General features: G+C 46.4%; 2 protein-coding genes across 10 annotated transcripts in view; both read left to right on the top strand.

Annotated features, from left to right (window-relative positions):
- tmcc1a (transmembrane and coiled-coil domain family 1a) overlaps nt 1-2,878 on the top strand; it is a 43,962-nt gene extending 41,084 nt beyond the window's left edge. For all 9 annotated transcript variants that reach the window (XM_076740800.1, XM_076740804.1, XM_076740805.1 and 6 more), the window contains one exon: nt 513-2,878. In XM_076740800.1, the coding sequence (XP_076596915.1) occupies nt 513-827 (315 nt within the window). In that variant the 3' untranslated portion in view covers nt 828-2,878. The remainder of the gene's footprint in view (nt 1-512) is intronic.
- Nucleotides 2,879-4,795: 1,917 nt separating this feature from the next.
- The window catches only part of plxnd1 (plexin D1), a 65,830-nt gene continuing 55,297 nt past the window's right edge, over nt 4,796-15,328 (top strand). The window contains exons 1-4 of the mRNA XM_076740536.1: nt 4,796-6,188; nt 8,120-8,296; nt 11,508-11,639; nt 12,578-12,678. Coding sequence (XP_076596651.1) covers nt 4,977-6,188; nt 8,120-8,296; nt 11,508-11,639; nt 12,578-12,678 — 1,622 coding nt within the window. The 5' untranslated portion in view covers nt 4,796-4,976. The remainder of the gene's footprint in view (nt 6,189-8,119; nt 8,297-11,507; nt 11,640-12,577; nt 12,679-15,328) is intronic.

Genomic DNA, 15,328 nt, shown 5'->3' with positions numbered 1-15,328 from the left:
TGTGCATGTTGACAGTGTAAACAGGAAGATGAGACAGAGAATCCAGCCTGTCCATCTGCTTTTCTGTTTGTTCAAAACATAAGCATTTCCTTGTACATGGCTCACATTACTTCTGTCCTCTCCGCTTGTCTGCAAAGGCGTAGCGTTGTGTGTTTTCGTGCTGGAGTGTATTTACAGCTCAAGTTGCCCCTTGGCTGCATTTCTTTTTCTCGGCAGCAGGGGGCGGTATAGGTCTATGACATAAACACTCTTCAAGGGACACCTGCAAACTTTAATACAATCCAATGCAACAGCCGTGCCATCAATTGTACCTCTACAAAGATAATAGTGTTGAGTTTGGATCGTCGCTATCAGAGAGGTATTGATTTAGCTGCATGTTGATTGTTCAGGACTGCAGTGCTGTTGAACTGGACATCTTGTTGGATGTTTGCATGTTTATACTTGAAGCAGGTGACTTTGCTGAGTGATTTTTTGTTTTTATTTTTCTCCCTCTCGCTGCATGTCCGCTGCAGGAGGCATTGGAGGCATGTCAGACCAGGATCTCTAAGATGGAGCTCCAGCAGCAGCAACAGCAGGTCGTACAGTTGGAGGGGCTGGAAAATGCCACAGCCAGGACCCTCCTGGGAAAACTTATCAATGTGCTGCTGGCCCTTATGGCTGTCCTTCTGGTCTTTGTCTCAACCGTGGCCAACTGTGTGGTCCCCCTGATGAAGACGCGCTCGCGCTCGCTCACCACCCTCCTCCTCATCCTCCTGCTGGCCTTCTTGTGGAGAAACTGGGACGCTCTCTCTGGGTACACGCACCGCGCTCTGCAGCCGCCAGGATGACCAGATTGAAGCCGACACTTGTTGCTTTGTTGACACCGGGCAATGAAACTGTAGCTGCGGTCATGCAGGAAGTTTGAAGAGCGTGATTGCAGATAGGACGGCTGCCTGGCAGGGCGGTGAAAATTCGGCTGAGCGCTTTCAGACACGGCCTGAATTCCTGAAGAAGAGGAAGAAACAGAGTTAAGTTGAGAACACTCACGATTGTCATTTAGGAAGGACGAGACTGTTTACATTTTTTGAAAATGAACTGTTGTGTTGATGTCCCTCACAGAATGCAACATCGTACTGTTTTTATCTTTAGAGTTTAATTAATTGTAATGTATTATTTCTAATAATATTATTTTTATTTTCAACGTTATTTTATTCAGTACCATGTAGCATTACGGTCCTCGCTCTACATGAAGGGGAGTTTAGTCAGGAAACTGGGTTGGCAGTTTGCCTGAAAGGCCCAGTCTAATTGTAGAGACATGCAAATGTGATCATAGGAAGAGAACTCTTACCTAGCTGTGATTGGTAGATTTGAACCATGGCTGAAAACCTTCCTGGGAGTTGCTCTTTTTTGCTGTGATGAAATTTGTTCAGACAGAACATTTTGAAGGACTGAACATTGCCTTTGAGTGTAATGATGACCAGAGACTTTTTGTGCTTCCTTACCATTTCTAATAGAAAAGATCACATGCTTTTACTTATTTCCTCTTTTTAAGTAAAACAAGAAAAACTGTGTTAAATAGGGGAGATTATGAGTGAATCATATAGGCAGTATGGGCCAGTTGTAGACGGAAATGCTGCACCATAGAAACAGCACATACACATGCAGAGAACATCTGGCTATTGTTAAGCATCTGCCATATGTGCAATATGTAAACAAAGCCGCGGGTTTTCATTAAGAGAAATTATATAGGAACCATCTTTGCTTTTAAAAGCAATGATAAAAGGCCGTTGTCCAAGTAAAATCAATTTGCCAGGATAATTGCCCACTCCCCACCCCCACCCCGCCATATTTGATGTGATCAGGTTGGGAAAGAGAAACCACTGGTGCTTATCCAGCTCCATCTCAGTTGGAACAGGAATGCTGCTGCTTCATATCTACAGTGCAAGTCGTCTCCACTGCCATGCCAGTCAAATGCACACTGCCTGCATGTGATACTGTACTATTTATCAGACTTTTCTCCCAGCGTATTCTTTCTGTAGCCGTCCTTCTTTTTCTATCTTACGGTGTAATCACCTAGTGCCAAACCTTAGTCTACCCGGGGATGCGTGAGCACCCAAAGGGTCCAAGCTGAGAAGAAAGAAAGGGGAGCAAGTCTCACTTCTTTTCACACGTCATGAATGTCTCACATGGATGTCCAAGGATGTATCTTTTTGGGAGACTTAACTTTTGCAGTGGAAAGTCTATAAGGGAATTCACAACCCGAACATGAACTTGAATCCAGATCTCGAGTCCTTGCCTCCTTGAGTACAGTTCCTTGGCTTGGCTTTCTTAAAATTCTCACTCTCTTCCCCATCCAGTCCATGACGCAACAAGATGACCCGACACATTACATAGTTCACTCTGCTTTTCAAGCTCAGAGGCTGATTTCCTAATAGATAGTGAGATCATTTGAACTGTACATCTGCACTTTAGCACAGGGGTAGATAACATACAGGTCAGGCTGAGGCTTGAGAAACCTTTGTTTGAGACTTCAAAGGTTGACACACTTAAGACAGTTGTCTTCAGCCGGATAAGAAGAGCTGTCGGGTCAGGATCACTGTCACCCTCGTCTAAAGATCAAACCCCCGCCGAGAGGAATTAAATTCATTTCTTGTCAAAACATTAATAATCTTGATTCCTCTCAAGCTGACCATGCATTTAAAGTGGCAGTAAGTAGATTTAGTGATCTATTTCAGGTTTGCCATCATGGGTGCACCAGACAGGTTGAGAGTGAGCTGACCTTTGACCTTAGCTTGACCTTGCAGTAACACCAATGACGTAGGGTTGTGTGCTAAACCACTCCAGTGCCTTCTGATGTCCTTTTCTATGTGTGGAATAAATAAAGTGCATTCCTGACTTACCCATGAGCCATCAGTACTTCTTAAAACTGACTTGACTGTCTTACTGTGAAAGTGTATGTCCACTTCGAGGATTGTATGACGGACGGACCACACACATTTCGTCCTTTGAATCCTCTTTAAGTCACCTCTTGCAGGTTTGTCATAGAACCACTAGATGGAGATCTTTTTCCTCGTATGTTCTTTGTGGTCTTTTTTTCCCCCACATGGCTGTGAATGGTCTGCTTCCAGGGAGGTGGGGGGATGAATACAAGGAGGTGTCACTCCTTATCAGGAAGGAAACAGGTTGGGTGGAAGGCCCCTTTACCCGCAGTCTTACTGCCAAATAGCGGGCCACCAGGGACAATATTTTCATGATAAACACAGGAGAGACCAGTCTCCCCCACTTTATTCTGCTATTCTCTCTATCTCATACACACACGGCTTAATTCCGTTGAATGTCGTGTTTGATTGAGCAGCACCAAAACGCAGCACTCAGTCACACCTCGCCGCTGATATCTGATGCTGACAGCTCTGACCCACACTGAGCCTTATCCCTGCAGGACGTGCACGCCTCCTCGCGGCCTCACGCACGCTCACAGTGTTGAGCCTGTTGGTAGCTCAGTCATTGTGGTGTGCAGTTGGGGGTCATTATGTTGCACTTTATCAGAGCGCTTTCCTCCTTTTCTACACTGCCAGATTTGATGCGCATGGCTGTGCGCCAAGGTAAACACGGGGCGCACTTATCTGCCCTACTGAAAGCTGCAAGTGGTGACGGAGGGAGCCGCGAGCGGAGAGAGTGAGTTTGTCCCCAGAGGAGTCCACAGTAAATAGGCACAGGCGATTGCGCACGATTTAGCATCAACTTTAATTATTGCATGTATTCAGAGATAACACTTCTCGGGCTCGCCTGCAAACTGATTTATGCAGTGTCTGACACATTCGTGCCCGTTTCCCTACTAGGGATCATTCATTTCTATTCAGAGATGTGAGCATATGCACACACCGTCCAGAGACAAAAAATGCTAACCATATTCGTGCATTTTGAGTGGGGGCGCATGTGTTGCGCTTGAATATTTATGAGGTAAAGTGCGCAAAAACGCTATGTTGGATAGATGTGAATGTCAAAAACCGGAAAGGTGTGCTGATGTGCCCATCTGGTAGCACTTTCACGGTGCTTACCGTGCCGTATGTGCCCAAAACGGAACCCTCCGGATCTGCAGAACTAATCTAAGAGCCGAGGGACTGGGGGGCACAGGAGGTGGGATGGTGACCCATCATTAACCCCGAGATGAGCGGAACCGCGCGGGGGTGGAGATTCGTCAAATGGCCCATCTTGAAAGGAGCAGTCGATAGCTATTAGCCTACAACTTCACATGTCAGCACGAGCTCACATTACAGCTTTAATAAGTTCATATTTAACATAAGTTAAAACCAGAATATTACAGATTGGAGTTGGATCAGACTCAAAATTCACAAGTTTCAAATGTTGCTGGACAGAATGAGAAAATGACACTTGGGACAGATTAGCTCTGATAATTTAGAGTGCTACATTTAATAATTGTACAAAGATCAATCACACAGAGTGGCCTGGACAGCGCGTCTTGATGGGAGATGGTTTCACAGGGAGGCAGCGTCGCTCTTCAGGGTTAATGAGTCGACGCCCCTCTTCCCACCAAAGTCCGAATTTTACTTACATTTGCACTTTATTAATGCTTTATTTACAAATCGATCCTTTAATACGCCGGACTAACGCATGACTCCAACAAGTTTGATCCCCTTTCTGTGGGCACCACATTGTCCAGAAAATGCGCATCAACAAATCGACTTTAATTATTTGTCCCTAATAGGCAATTGTTGAAAGCTCACACACCTCAGCGAGGTATTGTGGCTCAGTGTGCCTCAGGAGAGAGGCTGCTGAGCTGCACAGTGGGCAGAGAGGGACAGAGGAGGCAGCCTGTGAAGGAAGCACGATTCGCTTATCGCGTCATTCTGGGTTTAGGCGTTGAGCAGGAAACAGCCTTTCCTCTCGGATTGTCGCAGTAGGAACAAACACACATTTTTGTCTTTGCTCAATGCACCCCTCGGCACAGAACACGCGGAAGCCGGTCAGAAGGAAAAATGCCTCCTTCGATAGAGATAGCTGTTCTGCTCCTCGGCGTCCTGGCTTTGGAGACGCGCCGGAGTGCCAGCGCGCTGCACATCCAACAGGCGTTCGCGTCTCCAAATCAGACCAATAACTTTGTGGTGGACCCGGTGTCCAGAAAAGTCTACCTGGCCACGGTCAACACAGTCTACCAGCTGAACGGGACCTTGAGCATCGAGGCGGAGAAGAGGACCGGGCCGGTGGAGGACAACCTGTTGTGCCATGCGCCACAGCTGCCCCAGGCTCCGTGCGAGCATCCCAAATCCCTCACCGACAACCACAACAAGCTCTTGAAGCTCGACCGAGAGCAAGGGGTCGTGGTGGTGTGTGGGTCCGTGTATCAGGGCTTCTGTGAGCTCCGAAAAATGGAGAACATTTCGGAGATAGCGGTGGAGTTCCCACCTCAGGGTGAGAAGACTGTTTTCCCCAGTATGCTCAACATCGCTGCCAATCACCCGAACGCATCCACCGTCGGGCTCATCTTCAAGAGCCACGGGGGAAATACCCGGCTTCTCGTCGGGGCGACTTACACAGGGGCGGGTACCCAGTTTTTCCCCAAGAACCACAGCAAAGAGGACCTGCGCTTTGAAAACACCCCGGAGATCGCCATCCGCTCCTTGAACATCAAGGATTTATCCCGACTTTTCACTTATGACATTAACCCCTCAGAGGATAATGTATTCAAGATCAAACAAGAGGTTAAAACCAAAAACAAGCTGAACTTCGTCCACGCTTTCATCCAGAAGACTTATTCCTACATCGCCTTTAATAATGATGCGAAAATGGGCCACAAGGAGAGCCAGCCCAACAGCATCCTCGCCAGGATATGTTTGGATACCGAGAACCCCCGAAAACCCTCCGGGCCGGAGAGCAGGAAGCTCACTGAATCCTACATCCAGATGCCTCTACAGTGCGGATTTAACGGGAACATTTACAACCGGCTGCTGTCCGTTTACCCCGCGGAGATCCATACAGACGACGGGACGAGCTCCGAGCCGTACCTGTTCGGAGTGTTCTCCAAGGGGGACAGAAAGTCTGCTCTGTGCGCTTTCAAGTTCGGAGACATCGAGGAGGAGATCCGGCAAGGCCGCAGGAACTGCTCCAACTCTCCCAGCAGCGACGTTCAGGTGCTGGACAGCGTTATCCAGGGCTCCGGGGCAGCCTGCATTCAGAAGGGGAACCTGGTGGTAAGCGCTCAAAGATCTCTTTTATCGGGCAGCATGAATAAGTTACATTTGCAGTGAGTGTAGTTTGATTCCATGTGGACTATTTGCTTAAAAATATAGATTTTATCACGTGACATTGGTCTAAAAGTGTGACACAGAAAAATGGGAAGAAGGCCTAATCCAGAAAGTGAGGTTGTTCCACTTGACTTATGTTCTCAATAATCAAAATGTCCGTAACTGGAGGGGGCAGAGAAAGTTTGAATAACATTCACAACAAGGGAACAGCATATTCTAAAAATTACTAACCTCACCAATGCATTTCTCCACTTGACTGAAAAACAAACAGAACTGTTGAATTGTCATTTCATTTATGTTTTGATTTCTTTTCATTGTTCTGTAAACATAACTGGACTCAAAGCCTGGATATGATGAACACTGGAGCTTTAGTTGAACCCTTTTTGAATCATCTCTTCCACTTCAAACCAGTTTCCCTTGTCTGCCTGATCTTGGCCAGTAAACGTCAGATTCTGATTTATGAATTGCTGCTACAGGCCCCAGACAAATTGACTCATGACTGCTGTATCTCTCTGACAGCTTCCCATTTTTGCTTACAACAGTTATGCTCTTTAGCCCTGAGGCTCATGACTTGCAGAGAGGATCTCCCATGTCATGAGCTGGGGTCATGATAGCTGGAAAGATGCTCCGGAGCCACCCTGGGGGTTATGGGAAGGGTGAGAGTCTTCTCACATCCAGCATCTCCCTGTGTGCTCAAATATGAAGAGAGGAAAGGGTCAACAGCTTTTAAGTCAAACTTCAGGCATGCCTTTTTTTTTTATTGGCCGTATGCTGCTAACTATAACTCAGCCACATATTTATCCTAATGGTAGTGAATAAACAGCTTCTTTGTCATAAACACATGGTCAGATACTATCTTGTGTCTTCAGCTACAAGCTTTCCACTCGCATACCAAATTAAATATTTGCCCCGAAGGAAACTTAAGCATTGCCACACTGTGTGTGCCTCCTGTGTTTTCCTTCTGTGTTGATGGTGCCTGATAATGAAAGCAGAGAAAGCTTTGCACTCTTTCATAGGACGGCAGTGAAATTCCAGCTTTTCATTGTGGTGGTTTTGAGTGACAGAGGCGAGGTCAAAGGAGGCTGCTCCACAACCGCTGTGCTGTCAGGTCAGAAAGTTGCCCTCCTCGCTGGCACTGTCTTGTCGGCCGTGGCCCTGGGGCCTCATCCTGTGACCAGCTTCTGAATACTATCTCGGCTGGTCTACAGGCTTTCCTGATGTAGACAAAAGCTTGGTTCAAAGTAGTTCCGTGTGTGTGGTTTTTTTTTTTCCCTCTTGCTGTAATACAACCTCACAGAATAAAGTTAGTCTTTCTCAAGTTTTACATTTGTGTTGCCACGGTCGCTGAAATTTGATCTTTTTTGTAGTCGACAGTCTGAAGGCCAGCACTGAGGGGGAAAGCCAGGCACAATTTATGATAAGAGAGACGAGGCCGCGGGCAGAAGGGCCCGTGGGAAACGACTCTACAAATATCCACTGTGCTTAATTCTTTTTTTTTTTTTTTTTCTTTTTTGCCTCTGTGTTCTCTAAAATATTCAGAGAATTCCCAGTAGATCCTGGTGCTCATCCAAGCGTGGCACTAATGTTTTATCATTGCACGCTGAGGATTTGACAAAAGCAGAGTCTTATGAGTGTTGAAGACCCTTGTAAGCCCTTTTCAAGTATTCACTGAGATGACTAAAAAGTGATTTAGAAGAATGAGCTGCACCGTTGTGATGGCTACTATCAGCTCTTGTTTTCCGCTCCGCTTTCATCATATGGCTCTTTTTTCTTTCTTCTTTGCTCTGTTCTCTCCTGTTTCCTTATCTGTATGGTGTGCTTCCACACAGGAGCTGATGAGTGTTGATCTCTCTCTATCCATTTTGTTCGTATTCTAGTTGCAGCCCGAGCAGCTGGACTGTGGCGCGGCCCACCTGCAGCACCCTCTGGCCCTACGGAGACCCCTGAGGGCCATTCCTCTGGTTGAATACCTGGGTCTCAGTTCAGTCTCTGTGGACTCTGTGCACAACCGCACTGTGGTTTTTCTGGGAACCAGTAATGGACGCCTTCGTAAGGTGAGACACACATGACCGCCGAGCAAACATATGCGCGCACACACACAGAGCTTTCTGAACTAACAGCCTCAGGTAAAAACACAGTTGCTCTCAGTTGGAGTTAATAATTTTAATGTGATGAAGCCCTCAAGCCTGGAAAAACTACAACAGTAACAGTTACGCAGTGCTGCTCTGATGTGGCTGCTGAGTCTTTCCATAAACCAAACTTAGGTGTGTGATGAAACACTCGAGCAGGAATGTCTGCTTTCATCTCGTAGGTTCTCAGCACTGTCACCCCCTCAGCCCCCTCGCTCCATTCATCCATGACCCATCATGGTCCATTAAGTTGTCCTAATCATGTGCTCTAATGTTCCTCAGGTCTGGTTATTGTCTTAGAGATCACCAGACGGCCCTTTAACAACATGGCTTGACGACACATGACTCAGCCGTGCCGTGTGTTGGTTCCCCACCTTGGCTTCTGAACATCTGCAGAGGGTCCGGCTTGTGAAAACCTTTTCCCGGCCAGTTAACAGCATTCCTTGATTCTGTCTCAGCCGCATTCCTCGTCACCCCCTGACTGAGCTTGCTAAGCGGCAGCCTGCCTGCAAGCGCCACAAGCTGCTTCTCAGCTGTGTGCGGAGGCAACATAAACTGACTCTGAAAGCTTTCTGACCCCATTGTTTTGCATTAGGCTGGTACCTTTTACAACATTAAACCCATTCTGCTGGAGGGGTGTTTCATTTTGGGCCCACTAAAAGAGCTCCTTGTTTTCCTCCCCAGATGAAGGCAGTGTTTTAGCCCCGGCTGAGCATGCAGTAATTAGTTTTTGGATGGTTTATACCGGATGCACAGCGTCGGTTGGGATGGTGTAAGCAACTGTGTACATGAGTGTGTTTGTGTATGTCTGTTTGCCTGATTGCAGGTTTGACTTTGTTTTTAGGTGTTTGACTTTGTCTGTAGGCCAGTGCGAGCGGTTTAGTGATTTCATGTGTTTACTCAGATGAATGCACACCCTGTGATTATGTGCTATATGTGTGTTCTCTGTCTACCTTGTTATATAGGCAGCATGGTATTTGGGTGACCTTGGGCGACAATGTGCTCTGCGCTTTTTAGCTTTATGTGTCTTTTATTGTTTGTGCATGTATCTGTGTGTGTGGCAGCGTCTGTCTGTGTGTGTGTGCCCCCAGGATAGAGCTGTTACAGAGGTTAATGGTGCTGTTAGTGTGTGTAATGTGATTCTGACTATGAGTTTGGCTCAGACTAAACACAGGGGAACAGTGGTTGAGATTAAGTTAGGCCTCTTTTACTGTCTTTGAGAGAGCCCTCAGTGAAGTAATTTGTAATTACATGCATTTTTTAATGAAGTCTCTCCCTCCCCATTACAGCTGACTTCCATTTTCTGTCTCTCGCAGTGCCCGCCTTTATCTCACTCACTCTCGTCCAATTTTCCTCCCTCAGTCAGCCCACCCCTCCACTTCTCAGTTCATCGCTTCATTGTCTCCTCTCTCTGTTCCTCCCTTACACCATCTCAAATATAAAAGGCCCTTTGATTCATTTTGCAAACAAACAGACTTTATCTCTTTACCTCTCTTGTTCTCCCTCTCTCCTGCCCCACCTCCAGCTGTCTTTATTCTCTCTCCTGCACAGCCAGGTACACACACGCACACACACGCACACACACACACACACACACACACACACACACACACACACACACAGATACACACGCACAGACAGAATGAGCGCACAGCAGCTGAGCACTCGTCAGTTGAATAGGGTCTTTCATCTGCAGGCAGATAGACAGAGAATGGAGTCAGAGCGACCTGCCAGTACAGCAGGTGTTTTGTTGCTTGACCTGGTGGCGCTCTGTGTCACAGCTCTCCTCATTTCTCCTCCACCCTGCTCCTATTCTGCTCCCTGCCCAGGTGTGTGGGCTGCTGTTTATTCGCTCCTCACTGTGGCACTCTGCGTATGTGTTTGTAGTCGCTGGGGTGTGGGGTGAAGACATAGCACAGCTGCTTACTATCTCCAAGGCAGAAGTGTGTGTCTGTGTTTGTGTGTGTGTTTGTGTGTGTGTTTGTGCAGATGGGTGGGTGGTGTTATAAAATCGACAGTGATATTTGGAGGTTGAGATAATGCCTCTCATCACAGGTTAAGCCAATGGTTTACTAAGCTTCTGTCTGCTCTGGTTTAACATTAACCAGCACGTCTCAGTGGGTGGTGATGTTTTTGTGTGTCTGGGTCTGTGTGTGTGTGTGTGTGTGTGTGCGCGCGCATCAGAGGGTTTATGTGTGTTCAGCGGATGGAGAAGTGACACAGCTCGTGCTTGTCACCAGATGCCGGTCAGTTCGCCAGTTCCTCAGGATGGCAGGATGTCTCCACTGAATGGAGACCCGACAAATCGCAGAAATAAGAGCTTTCACTGTCTGCGTGACAGGAAGTCTCACTCAGCACAGTTTGTTTTTCTACGCAGCTCTGTGTGTGTGTGTGTGTGTGTGTGTGTGTGTGTGTGTGTGTGTGTGTGTGTGTGTGTGTGTGTGCGCACGTGCATGCATATATTTGTGCGTACGTGAGAACATGTCACCCGTTTTATTATCTTGAGCTGCAGGAAGGCCAGTGTGTAGATAAATCACTGCTTGGCGAAACAAGATTAGGCACATTGCTTGAACAAAGCGCCACCTAAAATATATTTGCGGATTGAACAAAAAATAGGAACATTTATGATAAAAAAAAATACACACTTAACTAAATCTGGGAGCTATAGTTTATACATACATACATACATACATACATTAATTTCATAAACAGGCAGGTGCAGAGGAGCTACAGTTTCCATGGAAAAGAACGTATTTATCCCGCTGAAACAGCTTAGTGCTAGGTAGCAGTAGCCTCAAAGTTGATGATAGACGTAAGTAGAGGAAATTAATAAAACAGCCTCTAGTTTTAAGGTTTTGCTGAGCCAAGCACATGGCCCTGAATTTGCACGAGCCGAGCAGCTCGGTCAACAGAAAACGACTGTGGTCATATTCTCAGTATTTGAGGAGTTCTTTTGTATGGACGCGATGCGAAGTGCTGCTCAGCTGACTTTGGCTCGTTGAATTAACCTTGAGAAAATATTCATTGGACCTGCTGCAGCGCGGCGATCCAACCTGCGTCCCCTGTTTTTCTAAAACCAGCGTCATCAGCTTTGCCAGCGAAGCCGACTCTGATTCTGATTCTGATTTTTTCGCAGCTGACCCTCTTGGAGAACATGACCGTGGCCAATCAGTGGACACTGAAGCTGCCAGCCAGCGAAGCGGTCCACCACATCATGACCTTCGACCCCAACGACCACAACTACCTTTATCTCATGACCTCTCACCATGTAAGAATCCGGCTGCAGGCGAGCCTCAAGACGTCTGTTGATTCGCCTCACCTCTGTCACTTATTTATTCATGTCAGCGAAGAGAAGAATCATTACTGCAACAATCAGACCTCATTTCACATCCAGCGAATCCTCCTCACCTCCGTTTAGCTGAATACACACATTTATGGCCTCGTGCACAGACCTTCAATAGGTTTTGGTGCTGCATTTCCGAATCAAGGTCTTTCATAACAGTGACAGGATGTGGCTGCACCTCCAGCACTTCTATTGTACTGTGCGAATGCAGCTGATTTGTAGTTTTATCTCTACCTATTTGTCATCAGCTATAACAGATAATAAATGACAATATAAAATATGTCGTCATGGAAGAAGTTATAGTCGTAGACAAATACTGTGATAGACAATTATGAATGGTACATACATGTCCTTATCCTTATATCTGCTTATAACTACAGTATAGGGTGCTATAAGCTATTTATTTGAAATGCCTATACTGCTAATAAATGCTAAATTGGGTTAAAGTGTTACCCAGTTATCTTTAAGACTCCAGCAAATGTTTTCTTAATTAATTGATTAACCATTTAATGTATAAAATGTCAGAAAATAGTGGCAATTCTTATCATGTTTTTAATGTTTTCTAAATGTTTTTCAATGCTTGTTTTGTCACCCAACAGTCCAAAACCCAAATATATGCAATTAACAATTATACAAAACAGAGAAAAGCAGCAAATTCTCACATTTAAGAAGCTGGAAACAAAATGAGTAGTCGATTATGAAGACTATTTTTGAGTAATCTTCTGTCAGTCGATTGTTTCAGCAATAGTTGGCTGTTAAAGGAGGCCTTCATCTATTTGGATGGATGGAAAAATGTGTTGTTTTCATCTGATATACAGCACCTTTTTGAGAGTGTTTAAAATGTTGTGTGCTCTAATGTGCAGATGCTCAGGGTGAAAGTGGCCCAGTGTGACCAGTGGAGGAGCTGCGGTGACTGTTTGGAGGCGGCCGACGCCCACTGTGGCTGGTGTACTCTGGAGAATCGGTAAGAAACACAAACAATTTGCTTTTGCTCCTCTGTCTATTGGTTCTCCATCTATCAAAATTAACTCTTCTCCTCAGACTTGTTCTCTGGGCCTCTCAGCCCTCTCATCTGCTGCCAATAAAACATATAATTCAATCAAAATATCATGTGCTTTGCTGCCACACACATGCCACATGTTGTTTGGCCACAGACTGTATAGAAGAAGTGGGCGTAGTCACCATGACGTCAGCCACTGGTTTGTGAACCACCGTTCTGAAGCCTCGAAATTGAGCAAATGCAATGTTACCAGCTAACTCCAATGCTGGCTAGCTAGCTCGGCCAACAACGTGCATCCAAAATTCAGGTTAATTGTGATGTTAATTGGGATGCTTATTTGGGAAAAACAGCCGACTCCTGAACGAGAACGAGTGCACAGCTGTTTGAATGTACACAGCACCATCGACACGCACTACTACGCCTCAAAAGGACAAAGCTCAATTTAGCCCCGCCAACACAAAGAGGGCAAAAACAATTCCTCGCCCTCTGTTGACTTTGTATTGTGAGAAGGTGCCGCCATCTGATAGCAGTGGGAAAACTGTGAGACCCTGATGCTCACTGTGCCGACATGTGCAGCAAGCAGTTTGTCAACTGAGTAAACGAGCTACTCAAGACCTCATTCTGATCTTTGTTAGGTTAAGTGATGATCTTATCTGGCAAAAGTAATACATTTCTGGCCATTCAGTGGGATCGTTCCTCCAGAAAAGCAATGTGAGGAGAAGAGATACGGAAATCAACAACACTGGCTTTGTCAATATGCCTCTTCCTGTCTGCTCATAGGATGCTAAAATACAGGCATTTTGTGAACATTTCAGACCCTGGTTGCACATTGCGGCGCCAGTTGTTTTCCCTTGTGGTGGGCATCGCTTTCATGATTCGTTGCACTCTGTCTCTGTCCAGGCTGACAGGTCGCTGTGTGGTATGTCAATCAAAAGGCAGCTAAAGCACCTGTCCTGCTTTTTCATCTGTTTTACTCTAAATGGGGCCATAATTCACAAAATGAACATTATGCTGTAATGAAGAAGACTTTAAATTAGCGATTGAGAGCATGAAGTCATTGGGAAACGTTCACTGAGGTAATCAATCAAGGAGGAAGACGGATCATTTTCTCATAAACTTCTATACGACTGGACTTCTTCTTGCAACCGGTGGAGTCACCCCCTGCTCGCCATTAGAAAGAGCGCAGGTTTAAGGCCCTTCAGCGTGGGTTTCATTTTTCTGTCCACTTCTTTTACACCCTTTCTGTTTTAGACGTAATCTGCGGAGAAAACGTGGAGATGACTGTCTCCTGTCTTTACTGAAGCATTGATCCAGCTGCATCTGTTTTCATGAAAGATCGATTTCAGTTAGTGCTCATTTTCAAGCAGCGAAAGATCAGATTGATGGCATAATGAAATGATTTGAGCTCGTCCTTTTGATACTTTTAGCATTTGAATCAATAAAACCGCAGAGACTCGTTTGCTGGTTTTCATCATCCTCGCTCTCAATTTCAAAATGTCTCCCGGCCGAATGAGCCTTGGCAGAAACAGAGTGTGTTTTTGGGTTGGAAGGCTGTCGCTGGATCGAGCAGAATTGATTTGCTTTTCATTAGGCCTCAGACTGGGGAACGACATCATTGTTCGGAGCGGTCCCCTGGATCTTTGGTAGTTTTGGGAGGGAATGACAGGCTGGGAGCACCCGGCGAGGAGTGACTTGGCTGAAGGGTTACTGTGAGCGAGCGGGAGAGCGCCGTGATTAATGTGACTCTGTCAGGACCGGCTCTCTGGCTCTGTGTTCGCTGGCTTTTAGGAAGAATATGTGTGGTGTCGAGCTGTGTTTGTTTGTGTTTGTGTGTGTGTGTGTGTGTGTGTGTGTGCGTGTGTGTGTGTGTGAGTGAGAGTCGGTTGGTTGCTTGGTGATTAAAGCAGATCAGACGAGATAGTGAATTTTGTGATGAGTTGCGCTGCAGCTCTGGAGGCTCGGGCATTGCCAGGGGCCATTCAGAGCTGGAAGAGTGGAACTGATGAGAGTTGTGTGTTTGTGTGTGTGTGTGTGTGTGTGTGTGTGTGTGTGTGTGTGTGTGTGTGTGTGTGTGTGTTTGTGTGTGTGTGTATGCAAGTGTGGTCAGACTCGCTGTCATCTCCCTGTCTCCTCCACTTATTTATCTATCTGTCGTCTCTTTATCCCAGTCCCTTTCTCGCTTCACTGCATTTTTTTTACCCTCGTGATTCTCTCTCTGTCTTCGGCTTCCTTTTTTTCTTCCTCGCCCTCCTATTTTCCAGTAGCTTTGAGAGTTTAGCCATCCCTCTCTCAAGCTTCCTCTCTGTCTTACGAGTCCTCGTCTCCTTGTCTCCTCCTCCCCCAGTGCCCTTGTCCTCCTCTCTGTCCCTCTACAAAGGAGCGTTGATTGTGATGACGGCAGTGGGAGGGAGAGTGCACACTGGTTCTTTTGACAAGGAAATGTCAAAGTGTGTAAGCCTGTGTGTAAGTGTCAGCGTGTGTGTGTGTGTGTGTCGCTGTCTGGCTCTCGGAGGCCAGGGAGTTGATGTCATGAGTGTGTGTGTGTGTTTGATGCACTGTTTGGCCAGTCATGCCAGCCGCTGGGCTGGCGCTGTGGCCTCAGAGCTCAGGGGAT

The sequence above is a fragment of the Chaetodon auriga genome, chromosome 10 (assembly GCF_051107435.1).
Source record: "Chaetodon auriga isolate fChaAug3 chromosome 10, fChaAug3.hap1, whole genome shotgun sequence".
In the NCBI taxonomy this organism is placed as follows: Eukaryota; Metazoa; Chordata; class Actinopteri; order Chaetodontiformes; family Chaetodontidae; genus Chaetodon; species Chaetodon auriga.
Note: the sequence above shows the minus strand (reverse complement) of the source record. Positions and strands in the feature narration are given on the sequence as shown.